We start from the raw sequence: 16,797 nt of genomic DNA, 5'->3' as shown, positions 1-16,797 counted from the left end.
ATACTAAGATGAAAAATATACAAACGAAACTGGCTTCCTGTCCCTGGGTAGAATTTTCCTAGCTAATCTCACTATGTATGTCTGCTATAGCAGATGAACTTTAGAATTGTGATGTCAAGGAGCTCCCAAACTCCCTCGGGAATTCTGAATCAGGCTGTGTGAAATTTATAAACTAATTTTGGGGAAAATCTGTATCTCTAACACTTTAAGCCAGCCTATCTGGGAAAATGGCATATCCTTACATTTATTCAAATCTGCTGTCTGTAGCTATGATTTTTCGTACCAACTGTCACCCCAAGCAACCCGCATACCCTCCTGATAAAATAGCCTGCTTGCACTCTTGACCAGAGGTTAAGCCAAACACAGGCACTCGTGTTTCACAGCAGATACGAGAGACCCCAGCAGGGACCCAAAGAAACCTTTCCCACGACTCTCCTAATTGTTGTTAAGGAAGGAAGCCTTCCACAGAGAAGGACTTGAATGTGGTGCTGCCAGAGGCCGTGCTCTGCACCATGAGAAGAAAGCCAGTCTGTGGCAGGAAAGGGGGAAGCCAATGCAGAAATGATAAAGGAGGAATGGTACCCAGCCCCACCACTAGCCCCCATGGTGTCTCTGTGTGCATCAGAAACAAGTACTTCTTCCTCACATGTCCTAAAGCCACTGACCTAAATATATAAACCTGTGATGATGGTGACCTTGACTGGCAAGCCCGTGGGTTTGGAGTTGTGCAACTGAGCCCTGCAGCCCTAACACAAACGGTCCTGGGAGCTCCAAGAATCCCACCTGTTCCCTAAGGCTTCAGATTCCTGCAGTTCCTCTGGTTGTGACCTCCCCCAGTTCCAGATATGGTGAGCGCCCCTCCTTTGCTTTTGTTTCAGCTGCTGTTGAGTCTTGAACCCAAGTAGTGTTTTAGTATTCTTCAAGGTCCCCTACTTATTGTTGAGTTTTTGTAGTTATTGGTTTGTTTTTTTGTGGGTTTTTTTTTGTGGGGGCAGGGTTGTTGTTGCAGTTGTTTTTTTAAAAGTAGGCTCTCTACATGTGGAGCTCAATACAGGGCTTGAACCCATGACCGTGAGATTGAGACCTGAGCTAAGATCGAGAGTCAGACATCCAACTGACTGAGACACCAGGTGCCCCTTGGAGCTATTGTTAATATGCCCTTTCTCTGTTCTCTGTGACATTTTCTAACTGGGTTTGGGGATTTGTGAGAAACCACTTTTTGTATATTTATCATATAATTGGCAAAGGACTTGGCTTTCTTTTTGGTTCTTAGTTGATTCTCTTGAATTTGCCAGGTAGATTATTGCAAATGTTTACAAACATGGTAAGTTTGATTCCACCTTATTATTTATTTGCATACTGTAGAGACTAGGTCTCTCAAGTTAATGATGTGCATCAGCAGCATGAGGGGACATTCTTATTTTGTCTCTCATCTGATCTTATAGTATTTTCCATCAAGCAAAATGGTAGCATTTAGTCTGCAATAGTTATTATTGGGTATGATAATGAAGTATTCTTTATGTTTTTTTAAGATTTTATTTATTTATTCATGAGAGACACAGAAAGAGGCAGAGACACAGGCAGAGGGAGAAGCAGGCTCCCTGTGGGGAGCCTGATGCAGGACTTGATCCCTGGACCCTGGGATGATGACCTGAGCCCATGGCAGACACTCAACCGCTGAGCCACCCAGGCATCCTATGAAGTACTCTTTAATTCCTAGTTTGAAGAGCTGCTGTTTATTTTTATTTTTTTTATTGATTTTCCCTAGTACACAATGTATACTGTTTTCCAACAATTCCTCAATGTTGAGCGATTTATACACGCTTTTTTCTCATTAACATGTATTATTTGGTTAGGTGTCTAATTGTCTTGCCATTTATTTATTTATTTATTTATTTATTTATTTATTTATTTATTATCTATTTATTCATGAGAGACACAGAGAGAGAGGCAGAGACACAGGCCGAGGGAGAAGCAGGCTCCTGTGGGGAGCCCGATGTGGGACTCAGGATCACGCTCTGGCCTGAAGGCAGGTGCTAAACCGGTGAGCCACCCCGGCATCCCTGCCCTGTTTATTTTCATTTGGGAAGCCTGGTTTCTTATGGTGGCATTCTACCCATTCTTTGAATACTTTACATGCAAATCTTCATTCAGGTAAGTGTCCTGAAGACACAGTCTCCTAGCTAGTGGCTTGTCTTTCCACTCTTTGAATGCATGTGGTCTTTCACACAGTGCACACTGTAAATTTAATGAAGTTCACACTATCATCTTTCTCATACTTTCTGTGTTGTAGATGAAAATTAATCACCAAACTAACCCATGTAGATTTTCTCCTAAGTTCCCCACTATAACTTAATAGTTTTGCATTTTATATCTAAGGCAATGAATACTTTTGAGTGAATTTATGTCTAAGGTGTACAGTTTGTGTAAAAAATTCCTTGTGGCTGTCCATTTGTACCCTCATTTGCTGACAATGACTAAAGACTCAAAACTAAACAAACCATCTTTTCTGCATTGATGTGCCTTTATTCTTTTGACCCAGGTCAAGTTTTCTGTATCTGTGTAGGTCTGTTCACAGACTCTCTGTTCTGTTCCATTTATCTATGTGTCCACTTGTTTTTAAAACATCACACGCTTAATTATCGTAGTTTTACAATAAATCTTCAAATGGGGAAGTGTGAATTCACTGACTTGTTCTTCATCAGTACTGACTACACTACTCAATGTTTCTAACACAAGTCTGTCGATATTTACAAAACAGCTTGCTGAGATTTTTATGGGGATTGCACTGGATCTTCAAATCAGAAGCTATCAGAAGAACTGATATCTCGGGACGCTTCAGTGGCTCAAGCCACTGGGTGGCTCAGTGGTTGAGCATCTGCCTTTGGCTCAGGGCATGATCCTGGGATCTTGGGATCGTCTCTTGCATTGGGATCCCCACAAGGAGCCTGCTTCTCCCTCTGCCTGTGTCTCTGCCTCTCTCTCTGTGTCTCTCATGAATAAATAAAATCTTAAAAAAAAAGATATCTTAATAATACTGTACCTTTCGGTCGTGAACAAGAAATATATCTCGAGTGAATTACTTTCCTTTCATTGTTTTCGAGTGTTTCTTAATTTTCAAATTTTTATTCAATCTTTTTAAACTTAAAGAGGAAAAAACCAAAAATAGTTCACCCATTTCTCCCAATCCTCACCTCCTGCAACCACCAATCTGTTCTCTGTATCGATGAGCTTGTGTTTTTTTTTAATTTTTTAAAATTTATTTATGATAGTCACAGAGAGAGAGAGAGAGGCAGAGACATAGGCAGAGGGAGAAGCAGGCTCCATGCACCGGGAGCCCGATGTGGGACTCGATCCCGGGTCTCCAGGATCGCGCCCTGGGCCAAAGGCAGGTGCTAAACTGCTGCGCCACCCAGGGATCCCTGAGCTTGTGTTTTTTAAGAACCCACACAACAGAGATCGTATGGTATTTGTCTTTCTCTGCCTTATTTCACTAGCATAATGCCCGCAAGTCCATCCATGTTGTCACAAATGGCAATTTTTCATTCTCTTTTTTATGGGTGAATACTATTCCATTTGTGTGTGTGTGCATGGCACACCGTCCCCCACACTCTCTTTATATATCTTTATACATTTATCTATTGAGATGCTTAAATTTTTCCCATGTTTTGGCTATTATAAATAATGCTGCAATGAACACGAGGGTGCAAATATCCGTTTGAATTAGTGTTTTCATTTTATTCAGATAAATACCCAGAAATGGAACCACTGGATACTACAGTAGTTCATTTTTTTACTTTTTGAGGGGCCTCCATGCTATTTTCAGTAGTGGCTGCACCAATTTACATTCCTACTGTTAGAATGCAAGGGTTCCCTTGCTCTACATCCTCGCCAACACTGTCTTTTTTTTTTTAGATTTTATTTATTCATGAGAGACAGAGAGAGAGAGAGAGAGAGAGGCAGAGACACAGGCAGAGGGAGAAGCAGGCTCCATGCAGGGAGCCCAACATGGGACTTGATCCTGGGTCTCCAGGACCAGGCCCTGGGCTGAAGGGGGCACTAAACCACTTGAGCCACCTGGGCTGCCCTGTCTCTTGTCTTTTTGAGAAAAGTCCATCTAAACAGGTGTTAGGAGGTATCTCATTGGGGTTTTGATCTGCATTTCCCTAATGCTGAGTGATGCTGAACATCTTCTCATGTACCTGTTGGCCATCTGGATGCCTTCAGGAAAATGTCTATTATCCAGGTCTTCTGCCCATTTTTAACTGAATTGTTTGGGTTTTTTCTTTTGCTATTGAGTTGAGCCTCTCATATATTTTGGATATTAGTCCCTCATCAGATACGTGGTTTGCAATTACTTTTCCCTATTCAGTAGGCTGCCTTTTCATTTTGTTGATGGTTTCCTCTGCTGTGTGCTCTTTTTCAAACTGACCACAGACACTGAGTTTCATTAAATGCCTTTTTAGTTTTGATATTCGGTATATATGTCCTCTTTGCTGGGTTTTGACACCAGTTACTCCAACTTCATACAGTGAAACAAGAAATCTTCCTTTTTTTCTGAATTCTGCAACAGTTTATATAACACAGGAATTATTTTTCCTGTGAAGTTTAAAAGAATTTACCTATAAGACTGCCCATCACCAGAGCATTTTAGGAAAGAGAGGTGCTTTGGATTTTTTCTTTTTTGCCATGGGACTGGGCATATATTTCTCTATTTAATTAGCCTTTTCAGAAGGATAGCTTTGATATATACAAATAAGTCTACTCTGTGTGTTTTCACATGCACGGAATGGTCATCCTCCTCTAAAAGCTTTCAGTTAGAAGTTTCTGACTGACAATCATTATGTTACATCCTCTGTGTTGTTATATCTCATCTGAACTATTACAACAGTATCACCAATCAAGAAGATTTGGTAAATGCTGGATGCCAACTGTGTCCACCCAAGTCTATGACACATCTGCACTCCCCTGTCAGGACCCTGTGTCCCTCTGGCCTACCAGTGATGCAGCAGGCAATGCTGCCTTCTGTGGTGCTCATGACATTTTTTTACATGCTTGATTTTACAGGTCTGCTTTTTAAGGAATTTATTCACACCCATCCAACTTAATCCTGAAAATTAAGTGGTAGGAGATTACTTAATAACTATAACAATACAATGAAATATATTTAGGGATAACACACCTATATAGTAAGGAGATACATGCTTATACATAATTTGTTAACTTTTAGCAAGCCATTAGAAGAAGGAGATGAGCTCATGCCAGACTTGGCCAGTTTATGAGCAGAGGTAGAAGGAAAAGGTCTAGAAGATTGGTTGGAAAGGCCAAGTTTTGCCATACTCTGAAGAGCAGAAGATGAGACTGCGGCTGTTCAGAGCCTTTCCTAATGGGCTCCCATGAGGCTAAAGAAGGAGGTTCAGCCTCATGGCAGAGATGAGGTTTACCGCCCTCCCTCCTAAACCCACCTTTTCAAGTAACCCCAAAGCAGCTGCTTTTGAATTGGGGAAGATAGTATGAGTCTAGCTGGAAGCCAGAAAATCAGCCAGACCTATGTACAGAAACGGAACTGGGATGTGGTTCCTGGCACATTGAACGGAAGTCCCATATGTTCTGAAAGAAACCATAATCCTGGGGAAGAGATGGGCGGGGGGAGATATACAAATAGCTTGTGTTTTAGTTTTGAGGTCACTAGACCACGGGGAGCCACCTCAGAATCTATTGGGGAAGACTTTCCATCACTCAGACATCCTGGCCTTTGAGTTGGATGTAGTAACTGGATGGGGCTTGGGCTAGCTCCCTTGGGGAGAGGGTGTGTTCTCTGTGCGGATGTAAGACAGCCATGGATATGTGGGTGGCCAGGCTGCAGGGGTGATTGGCTGGATGAGTCTGCCAGAATTCACTTTTCCTTTTCTTTAGCGCTTATAGAGTCCATTTCCCAGCTAAGTGGGCATGTAGGTGCATTCTCGCTAGTGGAAAGTGAGCACAAGTGATGTGTCCCATCATCAGCTCTGCAAACATCAATGGTGTGTTTTAATACCCTTCTTCTTTCTGAAGTGTACCATGATGTGCCCATGCCCTGTCTGCGATCATGGGGATGAGAATCCATAAGCGTAAGGGAGAGACAAGACAGAGGGAGAGCCAGCCAAGAATGGCTCCAGGATGAGGCAAGACCATTAGGAACCAAATTTAGATCAGTGATTGTCAGGGACTGGGTGTATTTGGCGGGGAGGAGGAGGGACTGACCACTAAGTCATAGGAGGCAACTATTTGGGGTGGTGGGAATAGTGTTTTGACTGTGATGGTGGTGACACAACATATGTTTGCTAAAATTCATAGAACTAGTCACATAAAAAGTTGTATTTTACTGTATGTAAATTAACCTTTAAAAAAAAAAAAAGAATTACCCCATGGAGAAGAGACCTTCCTTTCTAACCTAGACTGCTCACTTAGGGGCTGTTTTATGAAACAAATACAGTTCTATGTTGCATAAGCCACTATATTGCACTGACATAGCTGTCAGAGTAGCTTATTCTTTATCTGATGTATTAAAACACATTGGCGGGACCTAAAAATGAATCTTGCCAATTAGGTTATGATCATGGTGACAGCCAAAGTCAGTAGGACGAAGAATGGACTTATTGAACAAATGGTGTTGGAACAACTAACCAGCCATCTGGAAAGAAAAAGTTGTGTCTCTACCTCAAACCAGGATAAACTCCTAATGGATCAAAAATTTAAATGCAACAAACAAAACCATGAAAGTTCTAGGAAAAAAAAATCCACAGAAGAATTCCTTTTTGTCCTTGAAGCAGAAGCAAATTTAACATGACTTAACAATTTGCATGTCATAGGGACACCTGGTGGCTCAGAGGTTGAGCATCTGCCTTTGGCTCAGGGCATGATCCTGAGGTCCTGGGATTGAGTACCTCATTGGGCTCCCCACAGGGAGCCTGCTTCTTCCTCTGCCTGTGTCTCTGCCTCTCTCTGTGTGTTTCTCCTGAATAAATAAATAAAATCTTTAAAAATTTTTTCATGTTTTTCTCATTTTTGTATCCCAAGGCTAGCATATTCATGGAATATTTCACACACACACACACACACACACACACACACACACACACACACAATCTCTGCTCCCATGTATCTCTACACTTTCTAGGCTTGCAGTTATTTTCCTCTTTCTCTCTTGCTTTTAACAAGCCTTGAAATTCTTTCTGCGCAGCCATGGGTTAACCCAGGACCTCACCCCGATGTCCTTCACCAGAAATACTCTTAACGACTGGACGCTCAACCATCAATCTATTCGCCACATGCTTTCTGAGAAATGAGTAACAGAGATTTCTAATGGTGCATAAAAAACAGACAAGATCCTTATGTACTAATGGGAGGTCCAATTTTTGTGGAGAGAGAGAAATAATCTGACTATACAAAAAAAAAAAGTGGAATTGTAATTATGAAAACGCTGTGAAATGAAGCTGTGGGAGAGCCTGAGACTCCATGGGTTCGAGATCAGAAAGGGCTTCCTGCAAAAAGTGATGTTTGAGCTGCAATCAATCGATAGCAAGGATGGGAGGGCTCTGGCCTAGCAGAGAGGGTAAACAGAGAGAGGAAACCAGGTATTCCTGCTTCTTCCTTCACATGCAGCCTTCTTTCCAACAGGAGTTTATTCCCCTCCCTCTAAACTTTCTGAGTTTTGCCTGGTGGCTACATAATGTGGGAAAGGGTATCTTTCCTCTGACCCACTCGTGATCCGCTCCCAGAACATTCCTATGCCTTCGTGTCTAGGTAAGATCTCAGGCAAACCCTCTCTGTCCTCCACTGGCACAGTCCAGAACATTCTAGTTCCCTCCCTCCAAGGGAATGGCATTCCAGCGACCTTTCTCCTCAACAGAAAACCCATTGGGACTTGTAAGTTGATGTGTTATTGTATTATCATATTAACAAACTCCAGGATAAGTGCAATGTGAGCCCCCCCCACCCCCCAAAAAATACCATTGGGAAATTTTAGGAGGCATAATCTTACGTTTCTTAAAGTAATATTTCTAGTTGCTGGCTTGCAGGGAGCAGTTTATTCTTTAATGCTGACTTGGAAAAAAAAAAAAAAGGCGGGGGTGGGGGGCAAATTAGTGTGAGCCACTGGCAAAAACACAAACAAAAACCTCCCCAAGCTCCTCCAAGTCCAGAGCTAGCTGCAAAGCAGCCAGTCCTATCTCTGCAAGGACATTTTTTCTCACCCATTTGTGTTGCAAGGGAAAAATATCTTCCAGGAAGCAAACATTTTTAAGATTTCAGCTTTTAAAATGCCCAGTGCTTGTGATAAAGGGTGTTTTCAAGCCTCTTCTTCACCGTAACCTGCCAGCCAACATGGGAAACCATTAGCTCAGGCTGCTACAATTAACTCAGGGCTGCTTCTTGAAAGGCTCACACAATTCCCAGCTACTTATCATGCAAACAACCTGAGGGACTCATTTTCCTTGCAATGCAGTAGGAGGGGTAAATTACTGAGATAAGTAGATTATTGGGAAAAAGTCACACTCAGAGGCCTTACGAGATGATTAAACCCTGGGAAATTCATCCCCCGAAATCCCTGGCCTCTGAGAGCACACATTCATTACTGGCTCTTGGATAATCTACAATGAAGAACCCTCTTTGGAAGCAGTAAATACTTCTATTCCGCTGAGTTTCCATCTAACTTTTCAAACAGTGAGTTCCTTAGTTTTATGGGTGAGATTCACCACAGACCAAGTGAATTAAAGGGGTGAAGTTACCAAACTTGTAAGATTTTTAAAAAAGATTTATTACTTATTTTGGAGAGAGAGAGAAGGGCAGAAGGCAAGGGAAAGAGAAACCCAAGCAGACTCCAAGCTGAGTATGGAGTACCATGTGGGGGCTCAAGGCTCGATCTCACGACCCTGAGAACATGACCTGAGCCAAAACCAATAGTCAGACACTCAACGAACTGAGCCATCCAGGCGCCCCAGACTTGTAAGATATTTAAAAATTTCTAAGAGAGAAGCACAAACACTAAAGCCAATAAAATGATTAACTCTATGAAAATAATGGTCTTACTGACCTCATTGCATTAACTTTGAAAACTCCACATCTGTAGAAACCATTTCATATTTGATTAATGGCTACGGTCAAGGCCACTGTCACACAGTATCTTCTCTGTAATAAGTACTTCCTTATAGCGTGCAATAATCAATAGTCAAATCAGCAATTATTGGTGAAGTTGATGACTAGCTTGAAGTTAAGTTAAATATAACCACGAGCTGGAGACAGAAAATGAACCATTGTTTTCTGGCAAGAGGGAAAAATCAACAAACCAATAAACCAACTGGGAGCTCTGATAACCAAACTCTGAATAAGACAACTTCGTGGTGGAGGCTGTTAGTATCAAGGCTAACTTTCTGCTGCAGCAGCTGAATTGTGAGCAGCTGGTATAAACAAGCATGACATTTCCCCAAGAAGCGGGGTGGCACCCAAAACCGGGTGGTGCGCCCTGTCCCCCCCTTGCTCCAGGCGACACTCAAGGAACTGTCAACTCCCTGTTGAGCTTAGAGGAAAATACTTCTTTTTTCCTGCTTCTTTTCAAGATTTTATTTACTTGACAGAGAGGGTGACAGAGCACAAGCAGAGGGAGCGGCAGAGTGAGGAGCCTGATGTGGGGCTCGATCCCAGGACCCCGGGATCATGACCTGAGCCTAAGGCAGATGCTTCACCAACTGAGCCACCCAGGTGCTCCTCCAGCTTCTTTTCTTAAGGATGAATATTTGCTGACTCCCAGGAGTTGAGGCTTCTTACAACTGGTCTGACAAAGCAAAGCAACAGGGCAAGTGTGACCTGAGCCAGGGTGGGCAGGCCAGGACCCTGAGGACCAAGGAGGCTGAAGGGGCTGCTGGAGGAAGAGAAGTGGATGACACTTCTTAAACTTTTAAGACACTTTTTAAAGGGAAGATTTGCTTTGTGGGGCACAATACAACCTGCTCCTCTGTCTCCGTATGAAACCTTCAGTAAACTGCAATTTATCAAACTTCTCGAAGCTGTTTTTGTCCATGTGCAATGGGTATGTGCTCGTCTGGAGAGGCACATGTGATATGATGTGCTGGGATTAACCTTGTGGGGATAGGGCTGGGGTACAGGAGGGGGGGTCCATGGGGATCTGTTCTCATTCAATTTATAATAGGCTACCCCCAGTCTTCCAGATGAAATACTTTTTAAAAAAGATTTTATTTATTTGACATGAGAGAGAGTGTGCGAGGGCACGTGCAGTGGGGGCACAGGAAGGAACAGAGGCAGAAGGGGAACAGACTCCCCACTGAGCAGGGAGCACAATCCAGAACCCCAAGATCATGACCTGAGCCGAAGGCAAATGCTTCACCAACTGAGCCACCCAGGTGCCCCTCAGATGAAGTACCTGAAGCTTACAGAAGTTACATAACTTGCCCCAAATCTCAATGCTTAAGCCAGGATTCATACCTATAGTCGGATTTTAGAACCCAGAGTCTAAATACTACAGGAGACTTATCCTGGAAGACGGCAGAGAAAATAATTCCAGCTGATATCACAAACTGCTATACTTCATTTATCAGAGTATGGGTTTCCGGATGTAACATAAGTGATATTTTGAAAGAGGAGGAGTCAGCAGGGTTAGTATGGGAAATCCATCACCCGAGCTAGTCAACAGCTGCCTGAAACATTTATCTGCAATAGTGTGACACGATCTTTCACGACAGAACTGAAATTCAAATCAGAATGCAGGGCAAGGAAATAGTATGGGAGAGAGAAAGGAAAAAAAATTTCATTAAAAAAGAACTGGTGGATATATGAATGGAGTGCTGCCTTTAGGAACCACAACGTGTGATACTGACAGTGAGACAGTAATCACATATATGGTGAAAGAGGAAAAAGCACTTTCAATAACCATGTAAAGACACAAAGATATCTTGGCATTGCTTAACATAGGTAGATGGAATGAAAATAGAGTACAGCTACTAAGAATGAGGACAGCTCGAATCCCAGCTCAACCACTTACTAGCTGTGTTGCCTTGGACAAATCACTTAACCTCTCTGTTCTTCTGTTTCTTCATCTGTAAAGTGTAGACATTAAATGTTCCTATGTCATTACATTGTTGTGAGGATTTGATGACTTAATATATTAACATATTTGGAACAGTGCCTGGAACATGATAAGCATCTTATAAGCTTTAGCTGATACTATATTCTTTTATTTTTTACAAAGATTTTTAAATTTATTTATTTATGACAGACACAGAGAGAGAGGCAGAAACACAGGCAGAGGGAGAAGCAGGCTCCCTGTGGGGAGCCAATGCGGGACTCGATCCCAGGACCCCGTGTTCACGACCTGAGTTGAAGGCAGATGCTCAATCACTGAGCCACCAAGGTGCCCCTATCATTATATTCTTAATACAAAATGGTGGGGGGGTACCTAAACCAGTATGGGAACATTTTAGGGGTATTCACAAGAGGCAGTAAATGCACAGGTAGCCCGAAGGATAGATAAGTAGGTCTGGTGGGATATATTGAGCTGTTGGCTCACAGAGGAAGACAGCTGGACTGTTGTGTTAGGAGAGTGAGGAAGGGCACTGAAGGATGTTCCGAGGTTAGAGCACAGGTCCGTATGGAGACAGTGGAGTGACAGGAGGCTGGGGCAGAGAGAGGAACTTTTAGAGGCAACACAGCTCCAGCTGTAGCCGTGCAGAGGGAGAGGTGATGAGACCACAGTGTTGCAGAGACCATCACGCAGACTCCCTTGCCTCTTACTGTGATGGCAGGAAAATGGGAGACAAGAGATAACCATGAATGGAGAGTCAGAAACCTCAAGGAATATGGGTGGAGGACTGGAAAGTTTTTAGCTGTTGAAATCACATCTACTGTAGCTAGCTGGCTTAGGCAGAAAAAAAAAAGGGGGGGGGATATTGGAGCTTATGGAACCTTCCGGACCACCAGAAAAGCAGATCTGGAGGATACACGATGGCCAGAACCAGAAGAGCCAACCACACAGGACAAGGGTTCCACACCACTCGTGGGACAAGAGGTGTTAGATGCTAGAATCTTCGCGGAGCTCCCTGCAAAGACCACACACTCCTCCTCTGTGCCTATCAGGAGATCTGATCTCCCTGGGTGTCACTAACACCTCCTACTGGTCTCTCCCATCTCTGTGTCTTCTAAGGTAGAAACTGGGCCACATGTGAAGCCTCGTCATGAGGAGCTTTTAACTTTCTGACCTGTGTAATTCAGGGAGGAGATATGTAGGAGAGGGCTGACGTGACAGGTGAGGAAGCCGACCCCAGCTCCTGAACAGCAGTGGCAGTGAAGAGGATGGAAAGGAGATGCTGGCACCGCATGGCTTGGACTTCCCTGTGGGGAGGGGGGCTGACAGCAGAACAGAGTGCTGGGGAGGGACAGGGGGGAAGAGGGAGAGGGAGCTGGATTTCTATGGTTCTGAGATATTAACATCAGGAGAGAACAAAGACCCTTGACTGAACAAGGTATGATCGGAGGAAATCTATGCTTTAATTAATAAGCTGGTGCTAGAAGCAGTGTTCTAGGAAAAGGGCATTACCTCACAGTGACATGTTATGAGCATCTCTAAAATTCTGGCCCCAGTCCAGATGAATTTCCCTTTGTCTCTGGACTCACCTGAGTTAATTCCTCACCTTCATCCCCATTTATCCAAATGCTCTTTCAGTGAGCCATTCTTCAATGGGCCTGTTTTTTTAATTTCCCTTGCACCACACATACACTGGCAGGAAGTAATCTCTCCCTTTACTTGGAATTCCTGTAACATGTTACCTATATTCGTCTTGCATCACTGATCTCATTTTGCCTCATATTTGAGAGTTACTTAGGGATGGGTCATCTCTCCTTCTTGAGGCAGAGTGAATAATCGGACAGATTTCTGAGTTCTCAGCTCCTAGTACAATCCCTTGCACTTGAAAATTCTTTGGTGAGTGAAGAACAAATACGTCACATCCACCATACGCTCTTCATTGTACCATGCGATGATTTCCGATTTCTGCAAGGAAAAAGATTGCCAGATACCTCACCAATCTGTTCTGAGGTTCATGCTAACCAAAATGCTTAATCTCTAAAAACGCCCATACTTTGGGGCCTTGCCCTACCTATTCTATGGGCTTCCCAATGGATTATAGGATTGCGAATACATCTTTTACATCTTTCATACTCCCTGTCATGCCTATTGTGGTATATACTCAAGGAATACTTGTTGACTCATCTAAGTTTTAGACATTACATGGGGCATGTGGATGGGCCCTGGAGTTTGTCTGACTAAGGAAGTCTACAAAGATTGCTTTGTATATATCTGGGCAGATGAACAGCAGTTCATTCACAGTAACAGCATTAGGTTAGCTTCACTCTGGAAAAAGCATGGTTTAAGGGAAGACAGAGGATGAGAGGCATTAAGGAGGTGTAGCCCTGCAACAATGAGGAGATCTAGTGAGGCACCATCAGTGAAGAGAGACCCCCACTAATTTCTTGAAGACAGAAGACAAATGGGGTAGGGCTGATGGCCAAATGTGAAGAGGGAGCTGTGGCATAGACATGGGGAAGAGCTGTAACTGATGAGGGCGCCAACCTGCCAAACACCAACCTTGAGAGGCTCCAGAATGACAAGAGAATAAGCAAGACAGTGAGAAACTGAACAAAAATCAGGACTCACTGAAGATCTTTCTGTGGACCCTCCCCCACCTACCAAGTAACAAAACCACCAGGCAGCCCAGTGTTTATACCACATGAAAAGCTGGAGTATTTTCTCTAAAGACATCCAGCAAACTATTTCTGGGGTACCAGAGCTGCTACTGTGGGTGCTGCTGTCCTAGTATGCTATGGCATATGGAAGGTGGGGGTGAAGCCCATCATTCAACCAGATCCATCCATTTATATAAGGCCTCCCATCAGCCTTTCCACTTCCAGATTCATATGTATGAGCTCATCCCCAAGATTCATCAAGTATATAAGCAAAGTCCATAGCATGACATAGAAAACACAGTCAAACAAATAAAGGAACTGACCCTAGAGGATACAGAAACAATTCTGATAAGATGAGAATTAAAAAAAAATCCAGAGCATGACCCCCCTACCAAAAAAATCTAGTTAGTATTCTGGAAGAGATTTGGAAAAAAATATTGTACCCATAAAAACAAGGACAAAATCCAATAAAAAAAGGAACAATCAAGAATAAGAAAGAGTTTTAGAAATTAAAAGACCCACAATCAGACAAATTGCTTTGACATTTCAAAAACGGCAACAATAAGAGACCCTAAAATCTTCTAGAGTGACAAAAAAATGGGACAATGAAAAGATAAATAAGAACAGGTTGCAAACAAAGGAACTAGAATCATATCTGTGTGAACTTCTCAGTAGCAGCACTGAATATTACTAGAAAGTAAAGCAAGTTCTGAAGGAAAAGAATTTGCAATTTAGAATTCTACACCCTGTCAAACTACCAACTAAGCATGAGGATGTAATAAAGAATCTTCACACACGAGAATTCATTAGGCATACCACTCTTGCTCCCTTTTGCCCTTTTGCAGAAAATTGAGGATACTGTTCAACAAAATGAAGGTTAAAATTTTTCAGGAAAAGGAAGACATGAGAACAGAGAAATGGTATAAGCACACAGGTTAACAACAAATAGAAACACCAGGATGATAAACAACAAACATAAGAATAAATACATAAATAAGAACAAATACATAAGATACATAAGATACATAAGAACCTTGAGAGATTATCTAATTTTTCCATGTGGAAATCAGTATTGTTAGGCATTCTAAAGAGATGTTCATATATTGGGGAAAAAAACAAGTGCACTGAAAACTGAACAAAAGAAAAAAGGAAATTATCAACATCTGGAAAATCAAAAAATTATATAAGATGGAAAATACAACAGTGACATACCACTTGATTCAGCAATAAGCAATTGAATCATAATACTAACCGGATTGGAAAGGGAAGTCTGAGGACTAGAGGATTTAGGTTTCCTGGAAAAAAAAAAAAGGAGATTTAGCTCAAAAAAACTTCAAGACAAAAATAAAGACAAAAAAATGTCAGGAAAAAAAGAGAGGCAACCGGAAACTCCAGAATATGTAAATGGCAGTATAAACTCTCTTTTGGTATATGGGCAAAGCAATTTAGAACAAGCAAATTTTAGAACAGAAAATTGGGGGCTTCCACAAGAATGGAATGGTTTCAAAATAACAGAATGAGTTGGAAGGTGGAAGATATCAAGTTTAGGGTGAAAAAGAACATGTTTCTTTTCCCAATAAGAAAAAGGGCAAACAAAACAAAACAGCCAAGAAACAAAAATCGTAGTTTTTTTTTTAGCAAACAAAGATGTGGCATGGTTTTACTTACTTACTTACTTACTTATTATTTATTTTAAAAATATATTAGTTTATTTGAGAGAGAGAGAAAGAGAAGGAATGAGCATGCTCAAGAGCAGGGAGCCAGATGCAGGGCTCAACCCCAGGACCCCAGGATCATGACCTGAGCCAAAGGCAGATGTTTAACTGACTGAGCTATGAGCCACCCAGGTGCCCTGTGGCATGGTTTTAAAGCAGTGATGGAATGCAAGAAAAGAAAATAGATTTCATCAGGGATTATGATTTAGGATTATAGAGAAGGAAATATAATCAACCACAGTGCACGTCTTGTTTTTGCAGTGTGTAATATTCATATTGATATAATAACATGAAAGCTATTTATTGGCTTCTAACATTGGAATCAACCTAAAACCACAGTACAGAAATCTTAATTGTGGTCAAAAGGGAATGGAAGCATTATCAACAGCTGATAGAAATGAAGGGTAGAGAGATGAGAAATGAAGTGGCAGAGAGGTGAGGCAAACGTCCTGTGATCAAGGTAACAGGAAATAGAGATTTAAGTATATTGCTTACAGTTACAGTAGTAATATACAGAGGAATAAAAGCAGGGATGTTGGAAAAAGAAGAGAGGTGAATGTGTAGAGTTTGAGTAAAACTCTATATATCAGATCAGGAAATCAGTAAGTAATGTCCAAACTTGAGAAATTAAAAGTGCTTGTGCATAAAAATATCATTCCAGAATAGGCAATCACCAGAAGGAGGAAGAGCGAAAGAGGACTCAAGAGTGATTGATTCTGGGTTGGGACAGGGGATGAGGAGGGCCAGGGCAGGGGACCAGTTGATTTTTTTTTTTTTTTAACTGTGTCCCTGCATTATTTAATTCTTTTAAAAGTAAATATTTACTTTGGAACCTGCACATTTTGGCTCATGGCCGCTAAGAAATTAACCTCTGACACGTTCTATTGGGATATACTTATTTCTCCTAGCATTGTTCCTGTCTTGGGTTGTCCAGACCTAGGCCAGCAGTACGCAAGTCCCAGGGGGAGTGGTACCCAGATGGCATCCCACAGGGCATGATGTAAAGGATGTAGGAAGTATAAACTGTGGGTTACCAGTCATCTTAGGGAATTTCTGGTGACAAGTCATTACAAAGAGGAAGATCTCCCCCAGGCTTACTGCCGGAATAACCCTGGGTCTTACCAGCTTCCATGCTCCTGCTGGACAGAATAAGTAAAATGTCTTATATTTTCCTTTTGAAAGCAGTAGGAACAGCTCAAGGATTTGCACAGCAGAATGAAAGAGGGGCTGTCACGGAGTTCCTTAGGACTCACAGCTTGAAAGGAAAGAGGAGGCCCACAGGGGGCCTGTGGGCCAAGCCCAGCAGGGGAGACAGAGCACTTCCCCAGCCCAGGGGGTGGGACCACAGCTC

At 42.3% G+C, this 16,797-nt stretch overlaps 1 protein-coding gene across 9 annotated transcripts in view; it reads right to left on the bottom strand.

The window, feature by feature from the left end:
- STX8 (syntaxin 8) overlaps nt 1-16,797 on the bottom strand; it is a 255,907-nt gene that overhangs the window by 40,901 nt on the left and 198,209 nt on the right. For 6 of the 9 annotated variants that reach the window (XM_072821146.1, XM_072821150.1, XM_072821154.1 and 3 more), the window contains one exon: nt 14,984-15,026. The exons of 1 other annotated variant lie outside the window; for it this stretch is intronic. In XM_072821146.1, coding sequence (XP_072677247.1) covers nt 14,984-15,026 — 43 coding nt within the window. Of the gene's footprint in view, nt 1-10,489; nt 13,040-14,983; nt 15,027-16,797 lie in introns of those variants that run through there. 2 more of the 9 variants (XM_072821147.1, XM_072821149.1) reach the window with 2 other exon arrangements.

This window comes from Canis lupus, chromosome 3 (genome assembly GCF_048164855.1).
Source record: "Canis lupus baileyi chromosome 3, mCanLup2.hap1, whole genome shotgun sequence".
Taxonomy (NCBI): domain Eukaryota; kingdom Metazoa; phylum Chordata; class Mammalia; order Carnivora; family Canidae; genus Canis; species Canis lupus.
Note: the sequence above shows the minus strand (reverse complement) of the source record. Positions and strands in the feature narration are given on the sequence as shown.